This window comes from Rousettus aegyptiacus, unplaced genomic scaffold (assembly GCF_014176215.1).
Source record: "Rousettus aegyptiacus isolate mRouAeg1 unplaced genomic scaffold, mRouAeg1.p scaffold_m13_p_3, whole genome shotgun sequence".
In the NCBI taxonomy this organism is placed as follows: Eukaryota; Metazoa; Chordata; class Mammalia; order Chiroptera; family Pteropodidae; genus Rousettus; species Rousettus aegyptiacus.
Window position 1 is genome coordinate 20,436,965 of NW_023416306.1, and position 20,799 is coordinate 20,457,763.

The 20,799-nt window shown below is 38.2% G+C and overlaps 1 protein-coding gene across 1 annotated transcript in view; it reads left to right on the forward strand.

The window, feature by feature from the left end:
• ELP1 (elongator acetyltransferase complex subunit 1) overlaps positions 1 to 20,799 on the forward strand; it is a 53,107-nt gene that overhangs the window by 2,077 nt on the left and 30,231 nt on the right. Inside the window, exons 2-14 of the mRNA XM_036238372.1 lie at positions 1,357 to 1,519; positions 2,356 to 2,508; positions 4,159 to 4,240; positions 4,982 to 5,062; positions 7,895 to 7,980; positions 9,380 to 9,476; positions 9,829 to 9,919; positions 10,988 to 11,111; positions 11,939 to 12,032; positions 14,531 to 14,761; positions 15,210 to 15,380; positions 18,461 to 18,560; positions 20,204 to 20,386. Of these exons, the coding sequence (XP_036094265.1) occupies positions 1,370 to 1,519; positions 2,356 to 2,508; positions 4,159 to 4,240; positions 4,982 to 5,062; positions 7,895 to 7,980; positions 9,380 to 9,476; positions 9,829 to 9,919; positions 10,988 to 11,111; positions 11,939 to 12,032; positions 14,531 to 14,761; positions 15,210 to 15,380; positions 18,461 to 18,560; positions 20,204 to 20,386 (1,643 nt within the window). The 5' untranslated portion in view covers positions 1,357 to 1,369. The remainder of the gene's footprint in view (positions 1 to 1,356; positions 1,520 to 2,355; positions 2,509 to 4,158; positions 4,241 to 4,981; positions 5,063 to 7,894; positions 7,981 to 9,379; positions 9,477 to 9,828; positions 9,920 to 10,987; positions 11,112 to 11,938; positions 12,033 to 14,530; positions 14,762 to 15,209; positions 15,381 to 18,460; positions 18,561 to 20,203; positions 20,387 to 20,799) is intronic.

A 20,799-nucleotide genomic window follows, 5' to 3' on the forward strand; every position in this document is an offset into this window, starting at 1 on the left:
TCCTACTGCCTTTACCCTCCAGATTCTTGCCCTCGGGTTCATGGACCTCAAGGCTTATAGGTTGTTGGTGAATAGAATCCATGTTCACAGGGAAGGATGTTAAGAGTTTGATGATCTATCATGGCAGAATCACTGCATGGTTATTCTTAGATAAACCAGCATGAAAGACAGCCAGGAAACTACACATCCAACCCCCTGTTGCCTGTCCTTACTGCTAGGTGTGCTATCCTTTGCTTACTCCCTCTGGCCAGATTTACCAAGCAGTCTCTCATCTTAAATCTACCGATTTTTCAAATCTACTTATCCTTTCAGATCTATTTCAAGAGTCATTTTCATGATGTTTAAAGATAAAAGAGAGATAATTTTTATGTGCTCTGAAAAACTCAAGCTTTCTGTATAGAGTTAGATCTAAATTAAAAACCTGCGCAATATAATACAGGTTCAAATAATTTCTAGAAGTTCTTAAATATAAATGTCTCTAAAACTTATAAAACCATTGTCTGCCTTGATTTTCTTCCTCACTTCCACCATGTATGGTTTTGCCTTTCTTTTAACCCATGTTATATGTTGTATCATTCATAGTACACTTAACGTTATCTGATGTGTAGGAGGATTTACTCATTTTTATTTTTTCAACATCATATGTATGAAATGCCAAGATGCAAGAATTCACCTTGGATTTTGGTGGCATTAAGGCCAGTATGGTCTATATAATTGCCACCTTTAACATAATTTAGGGACTTCTAGTTATAAACCTTAAATGGATCTGAATATAAATATCTAGCACATTAACATGTTTTTTTTTTCCTACTTAGATAATGTTATGCATTAAAGCAAGCCTGATTTTGCTAGACCAAAATAAGCTGCTTATTTATCGTTCGTTTCTCACCTTTCTATTGCGCTGGTAAAAAACAAGCCAGGAAAGTGAAGTCGTTTGTATGAAGTAGTTATATCAGGTCACCAAGTTCCACATATGTAGGTTATCATTTTGAAGAAAACTTTTAATTTTACAGTGTCTTATTTTCCCCCTTAGAATAGTAGACACATTTATTTCTGTTTTTGATTTAATTTTAATTTTTTAGTGAATGTATGTAGCCAGTTTATAAGTAAATGCACCTGGCGATAGTAAAGTAATTTTATTATAAATTTTTCTCAAATATGCACACACATAACACATGGATTTTATAGGATTTTATAAATCTATCTGGTTATAAAGATATCCTCATATTTAAAAATAAGATGTTTTTCTTTTCATATTGTTCTTTTCAACTTTCCTGAAGAATAACCGATGTTAAAACTTTTTTCCCTCTTAAGAATGAATGCTTTATCAAGGGGTATTTGTACTTTTTTTTTTAGGAATCGTTTCATCATGAGAAATCTAAAGTTATTTCGCATCCTAGAGTTCGGGGATATTCAGGCTCCAGGGAAACCTCAGTGCTTCTGTCTCCGAACTGAACAGGAGACAGTGATCATTGGCTCAGAACATGGACTCATGGAAGTGGACCCTGTCACAAGAGAAGTGAGTTATTTATGGAGAACGCTAGTACTCGGCATGACCATTGACTGGTCTTTTTCCAAACTTGCTTCCCCAGAGAGTCTTTAAATCTTACTGAGTTTTCATCCTCCTAAATGGACACACCCTTTGCTTTATACTGATGTCATATCAGACGTAACTTAAATAGTAACCTACCTTCACAAAAAACAAAAAGAGAAAAAGAAAGAAATAGTAACCTATCTTAAACTTTGCTGCTGTTTTAAATCTGAGTTGGCAAAACTCTGACCTTATGTTTTGTGTGAGCGCCCTGCTTTTTACCCTTTCTGCCATGTCCTCTTTGTAACAGTGGTGCTCATCTGGAAATGCAAATGAAAATTGCCTTTAAAAACTATGTTTCAGCCTCTGTCCCATACCAAATAAATCAGAATCTTCACTGCTGGATACTGAGCCTTTGTATATATTTCAAAGCTTTTTGAGTCAGTTCTAGTATCTTCCCTTAATTATATTTTGCTACTGTTTTTTAGGTGATTATATTTTTAGTTCCTTTTTTCTATATTATAGAAATCTTAGGAAACCATAGTTATTAGCTTCATCTCTTATTAGATGGTTTTAAAGAGATGAAACTTCTTTTGTTTTGTGTTTGCTTGGCCAAAAGATCTCTTTAACTACTTTTCTTGTTAAAGATAGTAGAGTTGTGAGATTTCTCAAATGAAAGCTTGGATTTTAATCTAGAAAAAAATATTTTGAAAGCTTTTATTTACTAAAAGGAGCATTAAAATGTATTCTATTTCTGGAAATGTTATGAATTGTTATTGAAAGTATATTGGCTTAATTTGCTTATGTGTTTGTTTTGGTGAAAGGTGAAAAATGAAATCCCTTTGGTGGCAGAAGGCTTTCTCCCGGACGATGGAAGTGGCTGCATTGTTGGTATTCAGGACTTGCTGGATCAGGAGTCTGTGTGTGTGGCCACAGCCTCTGGAGATGTCATACTTTGCAATCTCAGCACACACCAGGTTCGTGGAAGAGTCCAGTGAGGAGAAAATCTCAAGCATCCTCAAACAAGTGTTTGTTCTGTGTAGAAGTTTAAAAAATTAAGAACTATAATATTTAAGAATTTTTCAAATCAGTCTTTGTATAGTATATTTCTTTACAAATTGTTGACATGGCTTTAGCTGTATTTCAAGATTCTTCTAAAATTCAATTTTGTCTACTGTATCTGTTAATCAGAGCAATTACAACTTAAGAGAAAAAACAGCAAAACCCTGGCCATTCTTGTATGGTGTGGCTCACCTCTTACCAAAATCTGATCCTGAGTTGTAACCTGTATTATTCAGTTGGGAAGTCTTTGAACTGCTTATTTGGTCTATGTTTTCTGTTGCAAATACTGCTTAAGCCTCTGATTGATGGCTAATGTCAGAGGCCCTGACCTACAGCTACCACAGTAATACACTGTCGCTGCGCACCATGTACATGTTTTATGACTACCAGAGGAAATAAATTTTAATATTTGCCTCTTCCTCTATTCTAGCATAAGGTTGAGTTTCTGGATATCTACCCTTTTTACATCACGAGTTTCACACTAAAATTGCCTGATTCTTTTTAAACGTGTTTTATTACACTATTAGTTGTGACCTCTTCAACATTGATTGTGCAGCAAGGTTACAGTATTACTAATGGTAGTACTGTACCATTATAATAATAATGGTAATAATAGCAGCTGACATTTATTAAATGTTTACTAAGCGCTAGGCACTTTTTCAAGTGCTTTTCATGCAAAATTTTATTTTAGCCTTCATTACAGTCTTAGGAAGTAGATTGTTGTTTTCCCGTTATTTAGAAAAGGAAGTTGAGGCACGGAGAGCTTAGCCAAGGTCACGCAGTTGTCAGAGGTGATTTGAACCCTGGCAGTCTAAATCTGGCACCTTCGCTTTAACCATTGCATTTAGTACAATAATCTTACTCTCAGTTAACAGTAAATATTAAAGCCATCAAGCACAATTTAACTAGTGTGTCTCATATTTAAAAGATATGCTTTTACTTTCAAAACATTTTGTAGAATTTTTTCCTGATTCCTGAGCTCCTCCAGTTCATTGATCTCCATCAAATGGTGCCAATCTTCCCTATTTGTGAATCTCTGCAAGATAGAATCCATGTTCCTTATCATGCTTTATGAGATCTTTCACTATCTGTTCCCCAAAGTTTTAGCCTCTTCCCCATCATTTCTGTGTATATGTATACCTCATTGTCTACTTGCAGCTGACTTTTGACTGCTCTTTTTATAACTTTGTGCCTCTACTCTGCAACTTCCCCCTAATCTCTTTTCCCTGGTCCTGTTTCCTACCCTTCAAGATGCCTTTTCAGAAAGGCTTTCCTGGAGTCTCCTGGGCCATTTGTGATTCCCATTCTGTGCCCCCACCTAATTCCCGGAGATCTGAGTTATTGTAATCCTAATCCTGCTGTAGAGTCGTGTTTTCATCTCTTTCATGATACAGCTGTGGGAGAATAGAGTGTCTTGTGTCTAGTCTCTTAATACCTGATACCAAATAAATGTTGATCGAATAAGTATGTTTTGATGTTCTGTTTTTAATTATTTCGATTAAGGTTGTAGTAGATACTGAGAGAGTGTTGTTTTGAAATCTCCCTTATCATTTTCTTTGTGTCAGCTGGAATGTGTTGGGAGTGTAGCCAGTGGTATCTCTGTCATGAGTTGGAGTCCTGACCAAGAGCTGGTGCTTCTTGTTACAGGTAAGCTTGTCATTGGTCTCTAACTCTGACTTTCATAGAATATGACTCCTGATATCTTACAGGCTTAAGTTTCGAGCTGCTTAGATTTCAAAAATTTTATTTGAGCAGTGATACTTGCATTATAATCTAGAGGGACTATATTCTTTTTGATTTAAGTTTTACCTCTTAAAATATTTTAAAAAGTTGTTTCATGTAACTTTTTCAATTTCGAAAATGAGAAACAAAGTCGTAAAACTTGGAGAGACTATTAAGTTCATAGTTGTAGTTAAAACATCTGTAATATTTATTTTAACCTATTCTAAGAGAGAATTGCTATATAAACAAATTCTAAAACTCTTATTACAACTCTTAAGAGCTCTTAAAAGATCTTAAAAACTGCTTTTTTTAAAGTTTCTTTGTATCATATGAGTTTCTGTAAACTAGCATCCTTGATGAGGTATATATTTTAAGAGATGTTTGTGACTAATGTTGAAGTTAGTGGAGAAGGGCTATGGGAGGTTTTATGTTAACCTTACATCTATAAATAGCTGAGAATAAGCACCATGTGACTTAGCCAGTCAGAGCTTTCCTTTTTTTTTTTTTTTTTTAGAGAAAGTCAAAACGTTTTAAATGATTTCGTCTGCCCCGTTCTGACTATAAACTTTTCTGCTTTAGCTCTGGAGCTTACAGTGCAATAGATACTTATGGAATGGCACATTTGTTACATGAAAACAAAATAATTCTTGTTTGTGCCCCTCCAAGGTCAGCAGACCCTAGTTATGATGACAAAAGACTTCGAACCTATCATGGAACAGAAAATCCACCAGGATGATTTTGGTGAAAGTGAGTATAGCTTTGAAACATTTCGTGACCTGAATTTCTTCTCAGGTTTGATCATTTTCTTGCACACTAATACCCATGTCATAAACCCAAAGGACTATGAAGCTTAACCCCCCCCCCCCCCATTTATTAAATATCTGATAGGCCAGTTCCTTTAGCCCATCTCAGATCTCAAAATGCATGTTTCTGGTGCTTCTCCAGATCTGAGAGTTGGCTTTGTCAGTAACCTGGGAATAGAAATGTGTGCTTAGGGTCACCTAGGTATTTGTTGCCCACATCTCAGGAAAGACTTAGCCTGGGGTTCAATGAAAGGGACTTCATACTAGCTAGAATAAGGAGAGCATTTCTGAGGAGAGCATTTCTGGAATACAATTTTAGAAAACAAAGGTGAGGTAGAAGGCTGATTTTTGTGCCTTCTGACCAAATCTGAATCTCCATTTTCTTGGGAACTGTCAAACTGGTTTTTTTTTGCTAAGATGGAGCTGAGATGATTTGGGCATTGAGGCTATGACAGTATCAAAGGGGGAGAAGAGAGGAGATTCTTATTGAGTATAAGAAACTCTGGCCAACTCGGGCACCAGATAGCTGGCCTAATTGAGGAGAGGGATGAGGGAGAAGGTGTTTCAACTTTTACTGAGTTCTTATCTCATGCCTTCTTATTCTACCAACTCAGAAATCATTTAGAAAACTGTTATTCATTTATTCAAAAATAATTTGTTTATTAATAAATTGTGAGTAAGTATGAACCCAGCATTGTGTTTGGTACATTAGATAATTCAGCTTTTCTCTTAAGAGGTCCCATTAGTTCAATAATAATTCGATGTTCAGGTATTAGAGTAGCATAAGGAGGGGAAGGGAATAATGGAGAGGGAAGACTTCTCAGAGGAAGCCACCTTGAGCTGAGTCTTGGCTGAATTGGTTTTGGGTAAATAAGGGGTGAGAGTAGGGGATTGGTCCAAGCAACTGAATTAATCCATTCCAAGGTAGGGGTGTTTCATAGAAGCCTTTGACACATTGTGCTCATTCAGACAATTGTAAGTACTTAAGCTCTACTGGGTGAGAGGACATGAGTATAGAATGAAGTAAATGGCAGGGATTTTGATTAAGTTTGGCAGGGAATTTAGACTTTGCGTTGTAGGTCATCAGCAATGAAAGGTTTTGATGATACAAGATCGATCGATTGGTGCGGAGGGAAGTGGCAGAGTGATCTGGTAGGAGGTTGCTATTGGAATCCGGATGAGAGATTAACAAAGGGTGAGTGTGGGGCCAAAAGGGAATGAATTCAGGAAAAATTTGATAATGAGGATGGGAGTATGTTTTTTGAAGTTATCTGAGAAACATTTTGGGGATACATGTGCATGGTTCCCCTCCTGCCCTTGCCAGTTGGAGAAATACCTGTTTAGAAAGTGAAATAAATAGGCTTTGGATATATAAGGTGAAGAAGAAAGAGTTTAGTAGGACTCCAGCCAGAGGCTTAGGTGGTGGGAGTAAAGATGCCGGTTACTGAGAGGGAAGATGGAGAAGTGCTGGTTTTAAGGGATAGATGGCGAGTTCTGTTTTGGATTTGTTTAAGGGCCACATGGGGTCACCATGTGAAGAAGGCAGACATAAGGGGCTAAATCATTACAGGTAGGGAATCTTTACAATCTTAGGAGTAGATCAACTTGCTCAGGGAGCAGGTATGGTGCTGGGAGAGTATAGGATCCAGGGTGGAGCTCCGGGGCCTCCAGCTTTGTGTTGCAACTTCTCAACTCTGCTATTGCAGTGTGAAAGCAGTTATAGACGGTACATAAAGAAATGGCCACAGCGGTGTTCCAATAAAAGTTGCTTTGTCAAAGCAGACATGCTGTAGTGTGCAGGGGCTGTAACCCCGTCACTATTGTCTGATCCCACTGGAGAAGTTCTCTTGCTTCACTCATTGGTCCTTTACCTCTGTGTGGAAATTCGTGGATAAAAGCCCAGGGGTGTGCACCAGGATAAGCACTGCCATTTGTACCCAGCAGCAAGGCGGTAAGGGACTACAGCGTTTGGATGTGCCCATGCACCGCAGACAGGAAATGGCTGGGCTGGCCCGCAATTTATAGAAATTCTGAACAGCCCCTCTTCATCAGAATCAGGACAATGGCAGGAGAGAAGTATTAGGTCCTGGCTCTGGCCATTGCGTTCAGGGACTTCTCTGTGGTACCTATTGCAGGTAGCTGTCAGGTCCTACGTCCAGGAACAGTGGGCCTGCATTGGTTGAGCAGCACTGACTCTACTATGTTTTATATAAGAGAAACATTGTGATTTAGAAAAAACTTTAGCCTGGGAGGCAGACTCCCTGTGTTCTAATTTTGGCCTCTGCCACTAGGGGGAGTCTCAGTCTCTGCCTCTGTGAGGGTTGAATTCCATAATCTACAATCACTTACTTCCACCACTAATGGAGATTAGATATGTTTAGTGGATTTGAATTCTTACAGAGTTTTATTTCTAGCTCTTGTCTCGAGTTTCGTGTTTTGTTATTCATAGATGCTTTGTGTAAATTCTTCATGTTTCATTCTTGTTACTTGTAAAGTGGGGATCGCTGACGGCTATCAAGGGAATTTAAAGTATATATGATGGCAGTAAAGTGCTTTCTAAAATAAGGGCATTTCATATTCTTCAAAATCACTGCAGCATATAATGTGGAACATAGGTTTTTCAAATATTGACTGCTGGTTAATTTATTGAGAGATCTCAGAGGAGCCAAATAATTACCAGTCCCTAAATTCTTGAAGAATAGCAATGAAATTGCTTTTATTTTATTTCATGTAGCTCACTGTTTGTCTTGCCTTTTCTCAATCAATTGTTCTCTAGGTAAGTTTGTCACTGTCGGATGGGGCAGGAAAGAGACACAGTTCCATGGATCAGAAGGCAGGCAAGCGGCCTTTCAGATGCAAATGGTACGATTGGTCTGCTGGATACAGAAACTCTAGATTGGGACAAATAGAAGTTCTGCTAATAATGGACATATCACTTCTGCTTCAGTAAAACTAAAGCTGTACAGAGAAAACCTCAGGGAATGAATCATCGTAGAGAGATCATTTTTTTTTTTTTTAGTACCAAGTTGTTTCATCACTTTTTCAGTGTAGAGAATAATTATAACAAATATTGTTTAAAAAAATAAATCATAATGGGGGAGAAATGAAACCCTCTGGATAATCTCTTCCTGATGCACAGAAAGACCTGCTGGCCTACATTCATTGTGATCATTCACATGCACATTTTCATATTTTTCCTACATATGTAGATATTAGATTTTTTTTTCTAATTTTTCCTCTTGGGTAAAACTCTTTGCTTTCTTTCTGGGTGCATTTCGAAGATTGAGCTGTAGGATTTATTGACAAAAGATCAGATATGGGCTGTGAGAGAGAGAGAGGACTTGAGGATGGTCCCAAGATTTAGAACTGAATGAATAAAAGCATCGTGTAGAAATTTCCATGGGCTGCCTTTCTAGGATAAATGAATCAATAAGACACTGCCATTTATATTTTCTGTCCTTAATTAATTCTAGCTGCATGCCAGGTAACTCATATTTCACCTTTTGACCCTTCACTAGAAGAAATTTGTGTTCTATGCCATAGGGCAGTTTCGTTGAGACCAAATTTTATTAGGCTGCCAATGTGTTCCCTGTTGTGCAGACTATGCCACTAGCATCATTTTGGCTTAGCCCGTCACTACAGTGTGATGATGGATGCTCATGTGGATTTGTCCCCAATCCCGCAGAGCTGGCTGCTTTCTTTAAAGCTTCAGGATTGATGTGCAAGTGGCACTGGAGACCTTTCTCCCTCCTGTACTCAGAGCTCAGAAGTCTTATGTGCCTTCATCACTACTGCTGCCTTTATTTCTCCGGCTCTACGCTGCCCACCTTCCTCTCACCTTCTTAACTCTTCTGTACACTGTTGTGAGGCCTATGCAATAAGTAAGACTCTACCCTCTTACACTTAGGCAAACTGAACATTTATTTCCTTGTTACCTGATATATTCCTCAGCTCACTATTTTTAATATCTAGATCTGCAGGTCTTTCCCTGTGTTGCAATGCTTAGAGGCCACTTTTTTTTTAAATAATACCCAGAGAAGGATTTTTTGGTTTTAAGGCTTTTGTTTTTGTTTTTGTTTGTTTGTTTTTGATGATTTCTGGGCCTAAGAGTTCTTTTATTAGAAGAGTAAGGATTCTTTGAAGTTGGTTTTCCAGATAACATAAATCTTGTATGCAAGATTTAAATTTAATAGCCTACGACTTGTTTGATTCTGGGCCACGTAAGGCCCCCAGTAACATTTGCATTTCTTCCTCTGTTTAGCATGAGTCTGCTTTGCCCTGGGATGACCATAAACCACAAGTAACTTGGCGTGGTGACGGGCAGTTTTTCGCTGTGAGTGTTGTTTGCCCAGAGACAGGTATGGAAATAAATTGCACTTAAAAAAGTTTTTATCTTCTTAAATTCAGGAAAGTTTTCTTTTTCTTTTGCACTGAGGATTTTCTTTTATTATACATATGAGATAAAGATACGCTGCCTTAGATGTTAAATGAATTTAGAGCTAAGAATGAGAAGAGTTCTTCGAGGCTCTCTGGTCCAGCCTCCTACCCATTGGCTGCAAATTTTTAACAAGATTAATCTATAATTGGCTTTGTAAAACCACAGTGGTTTTTATTAATAAGGAAGGTATTTGTAAGTTCTGACTTGACAACATTTATCATAATGCTTTACATTTTTCTTTTTGGTTTCTTTCCCCTCTACCTACTGCTTAGGGGCACGGAAGGTCAGAGTGTGGAACCGAGAATTTGCCTTACAGTCAACCAGCGAGCCGGTGGCAGGCCTGGGTCCAGCTCTGGCTTGGAAGTGAGTGGTAGAAGAAATCTTTAACTTCTTCCTCAGAATTTTTTGGAACTGGGCTAGGGCTGGGTGGTATCTGTTGAATATAGGTGTTTATGTAGCAGGAACAATAATTACTTTTCTTCATTTGGCTATAAGCCTGTATCTTTCTTTTTAGTTCCCTGAAGTCTGACTTGAATAGTAGATTCTGAGCTTCTTCACAGATGTTATTATTCCAAGGCCCGCACATTTTGTAGATTATAGGCAGAGCCTATACCAAGCCATTGTATGGAAAATGGTGCTTGGGAGGGAAGTCTCAGATTACACAGCTCTGTGGGGCAGTGGAGCTTCAGCGAGGCCTGGGAAGAGGGCTTCCTTCCTCTGCACAGACTCCCACGCTCGGGTGTCTGTCTGCTGAGGCCCATGCAGGCTGGATTCAGGCCTGATTCAGTTCTTGGCCCAGGACCCTTGTGCTGGTCACAACCTGCCTGTGATATGTGGCTTCTCTGATTATGGATAGAAATATCTCTGTCTCAGCAGCACCTGTTATATGCAGAACCACTTAATCTTTAGGTTTTAGACACCTTGTTTCCTGCCAGTATCTGAGTGGCAGTTGGATGATAGAGCAAAAAGAGAAGTGTATTTAAATTAAAACTCTGGAGACAAATATAAATAAGATGAAGCAATTAAGGTGTTTTCAGTAGATTGAGAAGTCTTTAAAACTACCTACCTTAACATGGAATATTTGCTGAAGTTATCTAATTGAAGGAGAAATAGCTTATGGTTTTATAGGACAGTATACTTGGAATATTTTAAATAATTATTGATTTTTTAAAAAAGTCACCCAAGTGCATCTAAATTTGTGACTCTGTGCAAATTAGGAAGTCACTTTTCTCTGGGCAGGCATAGTCCCACACTAGGATCACTGTTGACCAGGAGACAAGTAGGATTTAAAATTGCCTTGGATAAGGTTTTTTGATTTTGCTGAAAAATCATTTCTCCAAATTTCAACTTATTCTTAACCAGCTGGATGCTCTGTTGGACCCCCCCCCCCTTTTTTTTTTTTAATTTAAACACTCTGGGGTTTGCTTTAAGGCCCTCAGGCAGTTTGATTGCGTCTACACAAGATAAACCCAACCAGCAGGATGTTGTGTTCTTTGAGAAAAATGGACTTCTTCGTGGACATTTTACACTTCCGTTCCTCAAAGATGAGGTTAAGGTGGGTGCCTGAGTTGTTTAATCATCAAACTTAGAGGACTTCCTACAGCTATAGAGAAGGTTTATATTTGATATTGATATAGAAATAGAAGCTCCAGAGTAGACAGTAGTAAAAATAGTGGCTTCTTAGAACTGAGTTGTTTTACTTATAACTTCCTTAAGGAGGTTTTGCAAAAAAGAAATAGCTGTTCTTTTCTACCCTAGGTAAAACTCAGACACAAAATAGAAATGTTAGTTTTTATTGTTTATTTTGACAAAAGTATAATTCTTCCAGTGATAAAAATACTTTTCACTTACAACATTTAAACCTTAAGCAGCTCATGTACCATTAGGCTCTTTGATGACCTATCACTTGTAACATTTACCAATATTTTGCAAAATTATTTTCATCTACCACTTATACATTTTTGTTCTATTTCCTAGGGTTTTAATTCTAGAAGTCATTTTAAATATTCATTTCTAACAACTTTTTTCTTTAAATAACCATAATTTCATTATCACATCTTACAAAATCAGTAATAATTCTTTAGTATTATCTTATACCCAGTCCATGTTCAAATTTCCCTGATTATCTAAAAATGTCACCTTGCATTTGGTTAAGTCTCTTAAGTCTCTTAAACTTTTAAATATAATGCATTTTTTTTTGACATCGCTGCATATAATGACATACAGATTGGTTTAATGTCTCTGAAGGTTAGTAATTTACAGCTAGGAGTCAGCTCAAGTAGTGGGATTATTTGATTTGTGAGAGCAGGAGATTCAGCTGTTATAAAGATGTTGAAGTAAATACATAGTTAAAGGACAATGACAGATATTTTTCCCTACCAGGTAAATGACCTGCTCTGGAATGCAGATTCCACTGTGCTTGCAGTTTGGGTGGAAGACCTTCAGAGGGAAGAAAATTCCACTCTAAAAACCTATGGTAAAACACCTGTATTGTGTCACCCTTTTGCCCCATAAAGTGTAGTTGAAAATAGAAGATTTGGAGTTGCCCTTATCCCTTCTACTTAGTCCCGTAATGGAATCAAAGATGGTGCAGGGTTGTGGGGTAGGTGGAGATGGGGGAGCAGTTAGGTTTTAATTATTTAAGAATTTCAGTTATGTATCAGTCATGGTTCTTCAGAGAAACAGAATCAGGGTAGACCAGCAGACTGGAAATTCAAGTAGGAGTTGATGTTTTAATTTTAAGTCTGAAATTTATAGGACAGGCCTTAAGTCTGCAGACAGGCAGGATTCTTTTACAATTTCGAGGTAGAATTCTTTTTTTCTCTAGGAAACCTTTGCTCTTAATGCCTTTATCTCAGATGAGACCCCCTCGCCCCCCACACATACACATTATGGAAGATAATCTGCTTTACTTTAAGGCAACGGATTGTAAATGTCAATCACATCTACAGAATACTTTCTCAGCAATATCTAGACTACTGTTTGATCAAATAACCTGGCACCATAGCCTAGCCAAAGTTGACATATAAAGTTGACCGTTACAGGTCATCAGTACTTTCTTTTCTTAGATGGTGTAACCATAGGAAATCAAAACACTAGCCAAAGGAATGCTACTGTGAACATGAAAGAGAGATCGAATTAGATATAAGTAAGAATCTTCTCTCCACCTTTTAAATTATGTAAATAGATATTTTTAGTGTATATATAATAGGTGAAAACATTAGAAAATAAAGATAAGAAAAAAAAAGTTAATCCACAATTCTGTCAGTCTGAAATCACTGTTAAAATTTTCTCATCTTTCAGATTTTGTGTGTATCAATATAGCTATGATCTCATTTTTGTTGAGTATATAGTTATGATAAATGCAGTTTTGTAACTTGCTTTTCACTGTCACAAACATATTTCCATTTCAGATATCCATCTGCCTGATTGTAAATTGTGTAATATTTACTTGTGTCATAATTTGTTAAATCTCATTCTGTTAGACATTTAAAGTTTTATAATTTTTCATTACTAACAGTAATACACTGAACTTTTTTGTTCATAAATCTTTTCACTTGCTTGATTATTTCTAAGTAGCTTTTCAAACTTTTTAATCAGAAGAACTTTTACTTTAATTCAAATGTTATTCAGTCAAATGTTATTCATTCATTCATTCATTCAACCCAAAGGTTCTCAACCCTAGGTGCACCTTTAGGAAAAAAAAAAGCACTTTCCAGGCCTCATCTCATTGCATTCATTGTGTTGGAACGAGGACTGTACATCGGTATTTTAGTATTTTTTTGAAAGGCTCCCAGATGATTTTTAACATGCAGGCAAAGTTGAGAACCAGTGATTAACTAGAGTGTCAGAGGCCAGCACTGTGATATACTCAGGCTACATGTTGTACAAAAAGAGCCACAACACATCTTCTTGGAGGCTGAGCATATGGTCTAACTTACTCACAGCCAGGTAGAAGTATCGCACTAGCCTGGTTAGAAAACTGGGTTAGATTTGCTGTAATTGCTGAATTAAGAATAAAGGAGCAGGAGAATATTTATTTAAATAAAAGAAATTCCTTAATGTAATCAATATCTTCATTTATGCTTGTCATCTGTTTAATAAAGGTGGTTTTTATAGGATTTTTAAAATTTTATTGAGATATAATTGACATTGCATAAGTTTAAGATAAACAGTGTGTGATTTGATACATGTATACATATTGTGAAATGTTTACCACAGGGAAGTTAGTTAACATATCCTTCACTTCACATAATTACCATTTTTGTTCTTATAAGAACATTGAAGATCAAGTCTCATAGCAACTTTCTAGTATACAATGCTGTATTGCTAGCTTTAGTCACCATGCTGTGCATTAGATTTCTAGGACTTATAACTGAAAGTTTGTACCATTTGACCAATATCTCCCCATTTCTCCCACCACCACCCCTCCCCGCCCCCGCCCAGGTTAGATTTTGTTGTTTTACTAAATGCCAGAAAAGATCCTTGCTGGCCAGTCTCCCTTGGATAGCTGAATCATAGTTAATAATCATAGTTAATAGCCTAGTATAATTGCATGCCAAGCCCCTGGAAGAAAATGCTAAGCATCTTAAGCTTAATAGAACATAGCAATGCTAGGTCCAGTACTCATGGATTGAGTGCTTTAATACTTTTAATCTAATTGTCACTTTTATTCTTTCTAAATCTTTATGAGAAAAAAGCCAGCTCACTAAAACACTGTCTTGCACTAACAGCCTTTCGTTTTCATGATCATAAAGTTTGAAGGTAGAGGCAAAAATAAGCTTGTGCTTCTGACCTTATTGGTGCTTGACATTTTATCTCCACAGAAAAGTACCTTTTGATAATTGTTACTGTTAATGTTATTTCAATGGATAGGCTGAGCAGGAAGGGTCATTTGAGAAAGAAAAGGCTGCCTCCATCCCCCTCTAGCAAATGGCGTGAAGTTGAGGGCCTTCCTTTCATTTTCCCTTGCAGTTCAGCTCTGGACCGTTGGAAACTATCACTGGTATCTCAAGCAAAGTCTGCCTTTCAGTACCTGTGGGAAGAGCAAGATTGTGTCTCTGATGTGGGACCCAGTGACCCCATACCGGCTACATGTTCTCTGTCAGGGCTGGCATTACCTCTGCTATGACTGGCACTGGACGACTGACCGGAGCTCAGGAGAGAATTCAAGTGACATGGCAAATGTGGCTGTCATCGATGGAAGTAAGCAACTGAAAGAGGTGTTTATGAGCCTGCAGGGGGTCTTGAGCCCAATGTCTACGGATGTGGTGGTTTGACTGAAACAATGGGGCTTTTGTGTTTTGTTGGTTGTTTGGTTTATTTTTACTTACTTGTTTCGTTTGGATGGGAATGCCCTCTTGGCCTTCTTCCTCTAGCCCCTAGTACCTGAAACCTCTAAGTCCAGAGATGGACTTTTCTAGGCCTTGAGGTGACAGTAGCCAGAGAGAGGAAGAATCCGTGATACTTACTTTTCCCTCTTACACGGTGTTTAAGCTTATTCATGGTAAAAACACCAAAAATTATTTTTAAGAATTGCTGTATATTTTTTACCACCATTTTTAGTTAGTGGTACTGTGCTGTTCAGATGCCTTATTTTGCAAATTGAACATCCACGTGTCTAATCCTCCTCCTCTTTCTCTCTCACGTGCAGACAGGGTATTGGTGACAGTCTTCCGGCAGAGTATAGTTCCACCTCCCATGTGCACCTACCGACTGCTGCTCCCACACCCTGCGAATCAAGTTATGTTCTTTGCACACCCTAAAAAGAGTAACGACCTCGCCATCCTAGATGCCAGTAACCAGGTTTCTGTTTATAAATGTGGTATGTTCAAAACTGTTATCAAGATGTTGTGACTTGAGTCCCTCCTACAGAAAGCAAATTATAGTTTGGTGTTGTCTTAGCTCTAGTGTTTCTAAAAATTTTTAAGTTTATAATTAATACCTTTATCATTATGATATTTAATTTGTTTATGGGTATTTTTTTTGTTTCGTGGGGGTTCAATCTTACTCTGGCTTATAAGACCTATTTCTTTAGTCTTATTGAACTTGAAAATTCAGTTGAGAATAACATTCAACTCTGGAAATAAGATGGTATCTGGTTATATCTTTTGCATATTTCACAATTTTCATTGCCTTTGCACGTATTTTCAGTTGATCTCTCAGCCATCCTAGGAGCTGTGTCCCAGATGGAGTTTTCCTTTTTCATAGATGAGGGAACAGAATGCCAGAGGGTTCGAAATTTGCTTGAGCAAGATGGACAGAGATTCCAACTTGGGTGTTCTGGCTTCTAATCCAGTGTCTTCCATATTTCATTGCTCTTAGTTTCTAGTTGCTTTTCTGAAGTGCTGGAAATACCTGAAACTTGTTTTTGGTTGTAAGTTCTGTGGTGATGTCATAAATAACACTGGCATGTGGAACTGGTGTCCTTATTTTCAAATAATTTTTGAATTCTCAGGAAAAACCTAGATAGCTGCTGGGAGAGAATAATCAAAATTAATTAATTCATGTTGGAATTCCCTACTTACCATTTTTTCTGTTAATTCAACAACCTACTGTTTGTACTAATACGACAATTGTTCCTCTTTTTGTTCAGTATTATTTTGTTATAATGTTTACGAGAAGCCATAGGAACTTAACTCTTGTTTATAATCAATTAGCATATGATAAAGTTGATTTTGTTGTACATTGTTTCACTTAAAGTTACAGAACCTATCAGTGATGTTCACTGAGGACATACTGTATCTGGATATGTCCGATTTTAATTTTGTTCTATAAAATGCTATAACAATCCTCCTTAAGTTTCTTTTTTAATAGCTTTAAAAAATAATAGTAATGCGTTCATTGTCTAGGAAAATCATAAAACAAAAATTAACTGTTTTTTAAAGTAGATTTTCTATCAGCCAGTGATATTAAAAGTAAACAGTGATTGTCTCTGTACTCTACTATTGTTTGGGTGTCTTGCTGCTGGTTTTGTGAGGTTAAAAAGAATCAGATATTAGAATAAGTTTTTATGGTGCTACTGTACTTGAGTTTGTATATCACTTTGCAATGTATGGGATAGTTTGTTCTACATTCACTTAAAAAAACTTTATTGAGTTCATACCATTCACCCATTTAAAGTGTACAATTCTGTGGTTTTTAGTATATTCACAGAGTTTTGCAGCCATTGTCACCATATTCAATTTTAGAACATACTCATCTTCCCAGAATGAAAACCTATACCATCCTACATTCACTGTACTGATACTTACAGCTCCCTGTGATGAGATAGGGCATGTTGAGAGCTCTGCTTTTGGAAGTTTGGTCGGCATCAGTATGTGGGGTGAACCATGAGTGTGAGCATCTGAAGGCAGAGATACCAGTTAGGCTGTTGCTAAGTGACTAGGTAGATGATGAGTGCATTCGTCTGTAGAAATGGAAAGAAGAGAAAGATCGTACAAATCCAGGAACTGAATACCTCTGAGAAGTTAAAGAGTGTGTTGTAGAAAGTTTGGATATAAGAGGGTCCGGAAAAAAGGTGGGCATCTTTATTAGAGCATAGGACTTAGAGATTAGCATCTCAGATGTGGGATAATTTCAGGAGATGGCCCTGGTGTGGACAGCTCACGTGGAGTTGAAGTTGTTGAATGCCAGCATTGGGCACCTGCCCAGTGAGCATAGTGAGAGGGCAGATTGGTGAGGGATTCGAGAGTGCTAGTGATGAAACAGTGGACGTCAGCTTGCAGGTCATGCAGGGAGTCAAGTGCATGTTGAGGAATAATTCATTTCATTGAGATCAAGAGGAATGAGAAGAGAAAAGATTGGAGGTTGGGGTCACAGTCAGAATATTCCAGTTTGAGATCTCAGTGGACAGGTCAAACTATTAATAAGGGCCCAGTGCCTAAGCAGAAGCAGAAGGGAAAGAGCTCTCGTTACAGATGAACAACTTGGACGTGAGTAGTGGACATTAGAGTTGAGTAGAAACAAATTAGATGCGAAAATGTTCAAAGGTGGCATTTGATGTCCCTTTAGTATTGCTCCTTTTTTTCCCGTCCATGTTTATTGATTGTCTGTTAACGTGCCAGGTTTTTTTCTACTCCATGCCTTTGTGGAGTCTGTCTTCTAGTTGGGGAGAAAGCTAGTAAATAAAAACGAGAGGATAGGTGCCAGTAGGGTAAGGTGGCTTCATATTTAGGGTGGTCACGGAGCCTCTCTGTGAAGGTGACATTTAAGCAGAGACTGGGTGGGAATTGGAGAGGGAGCCTTGCAAACACCTGGGGTAAGAACATTCCAGGTAGAGTACAAAGCACTGCAAAGTACTCGTTGTATGTAGGAAATAGCCAGGAGTGTAGGGTGGCTGTAGCAGAGCAAGTGAGAAGAGAGTAGTGGGTGGGGACATAGAGGTGACCCCAGAGGGAATAACTCTTGTCAGGCCTCGAAGGCTCTGGGAAGATGTTAGTGTTTATTCTGCATGAGACAGGGAGCCACTGGAGAGCTTATAACAGGGAGTATGGTATTCCGGATTAAGTTTTTAAAGGATTGTATTGGCCGCTGTGCAGTAAATAAACTGGATCAAGAAAGGAAAAAGAATGTCTTTTTATCAAGGAAGCACGTTTGTCGAGAGATCATTGTAGAACAGTGGGAGGAGCTAGCACTGGAGTGCGAGGGCAGGGCAGCCCTGCGGCCTGGTCCTGCTGAGACTTGGTGAGGATTGTGACTGCTGTGGTAGGAAGGGAAAAGCAGATCTGGGTTATGCCTGAAAGGTAGATAGAGATTGAAAAGAGATTGAGAGGTTATTTTCAATTGCCTTATTTGTAAAGTGGTTTACCTTCTAGAACCCACCAAATGCAGGACCCCATAACCTTAATATTAGGAGAAGCGTTTGCAATTTACTATGATGCTATTTGCATTTTTGTTTTCTAGATGACAGTCCAAGTGTGGACCCTACAGTGAGACTGGGAGCTGTGGGTGGAAATGGATTTAAAGTTTCCCTTAAAACTCCTCATCTGGAAAAGAGATACAAGTAGGTGGTTCTTAATTATCTTGGACCTGGGCACAGAAGCAGCCAGCATTTAGTCCTAACTTCACCCACCTGTCGTCCTGTGTCTGGTGCGTGGAAGAAGTAGGTCCAACACGCAGGCCCAGGTTTTTCAGCCTCATTAGGGAAGCCAGTTGCCTGTTTATCTGAATAACCATAAGTCGATGGGTGGCAGGAGAGCACAGGTCACAAACCAGCCTAAAACCCATTCCTGGCAATAGCCCTTGGAGATGAAGATGATGGGGCAGAGTCGCGTTCGCTCACATACATGAGGATATCTCAGTTGTTGACATATGGCTGACCTACCAGATCCTCACCGCACACTCCAAAACTTCTGGGTGCTCTGTTTTGAGGCTCGCGGGCTGGAAATCAGAATGCATTTTCCCATTGAAACAATATTATAAATGGTTGGGTATAATTGAATATTTCAGGTACTCTATAGGCATTGTAAAATGACCCAGAGGCCAAACTATTAATTATAATGCCACTTCTGTGAGAATCCAGGATTTGAGTCTCTTCTATTTGATGAGCCCGTGTTCTTAATTATTGCAGTATTCTACCTCCTGGGAGCATATATTCCTAAATTAATAGGAATAAGGAACTGTATAGAACAAATAGAATTTAATAATATCTTGCTTAAATATATGCAATATGTTTTGCAAATGTATATAAATATCTAACCGTGTGTGATTTGGGGGTTGTCTCTGTGATGCTTAGCGGTCTTCACGGAACATATATGTGGATGATTTCGTTCCACAGACTTGGAACCTTTGGAGGACAGAGTTAAGGCAAATTAAAAAGTGTGAGGCAATTTAGAATGTAGCTTCATTTTTTAAAAATTGAGAGGATAGCTTTAAGTCTTTTAAAGAAATCACATGAAGAACATGAATACTTACCTTGATTCTTGAAGGACTAGGGTTAGGACTAGTAGAGAAAGATTGGGAACATTGGGTCTGGTGGGCAAAGGTGTCAATGAGAAGCAGAGTTGGGAACGCTCCTGTGTGGGGCTGAATGCAGTGGAGCGACTGAGTCCTGGGAGAGCTGGTTGAGGAGGAAGATCAGGTTAGTGACCCAGCTTCTTCAGTGTGCGCTGAGGGTTTGCTGCCTGAGCTGGGAGGCAGGAAGTAGCCATTCTAAATTCCCAAGTGAGGTGGCAAAATGTCCCTCCTCTGCTGTGTAGATGCTACAGAAGGAAGACGGTAGAGGCAGGGGAACCATCTGTCAAGCTAATTAGTTATTTTAATATGAGATGCTTAGGAAAGGACCCATTGTGTTTAAATCGAAGTATCTGCTAGAGACTGGTTTGAATTCTGGTTAAGTGGTGACAATGGAAAACGTTTGGGGTCTGTTCGTGTAAGGACCGGGGTAATTTTCTTGTGTCATCAGTTTCCTGACGTGTTATCTTCAAATCTAAAGAACCCAGAGTATAAGAAACTTAAATAGAAAAATTTTTAAGCCAGGCAAACATTATTTTTGGATTTTCTAGTATTTGACATCACTTTAAGTTTTGTTCCTCCAAAGAAGGTGTCGACTGTATACAGGGTGGTTAATTCTTCCTTCATTCAGGAAAATCTCAGTGATATTAAAGTTTTATTCATGTCTTGGATATTCTTCAATATTTAAAACAGAATTCAATTTGAGAATAGTGAAGATCAAGAAGTAAATCCACTGAAGCTCAGCCTTCTCACCTGGATTCAAGAAGACATTTTCCTGGCCGTGAGCCACAGTGGGTCCAGCTCACAGTCTGTCATTCACCATCTGACTATGGCCCCTTCTGAGACGGATGACGAGCAAGGACAGCTCAATATTAGGTATTACAACACTTCCCTGTATTCTACATGTTAATAAGCTAATGGAGTTATGCTTTTGTCTTAATAAGTGTAGGACTTTTTTTGGCTTCTGGTGAGCAAGGTTGAGGGGCTGTAGCTTCCCTGTTAGACACACTTAACGAGATTAAGGCTAGTTTTGAGTCATGACAAAATACAGACTAAAATTGCAAGTGAAAAATAGGACAAATACCAATAGATGAGGCAAAACATTTTAAGATGTGTTAAAAATTTCAATTCAGCATATACTTAACATTCTAGCGGGGTAATCGTTAGCCCATGACAATCTATCACTCTAATTACCCTTATTAATTATTATAATCAGTTATAAGATCTATTTATATGAGCTTCATTTTGATGTGGCAACTTCAAAATACTTCTGACCGCCTCGTCTTTAC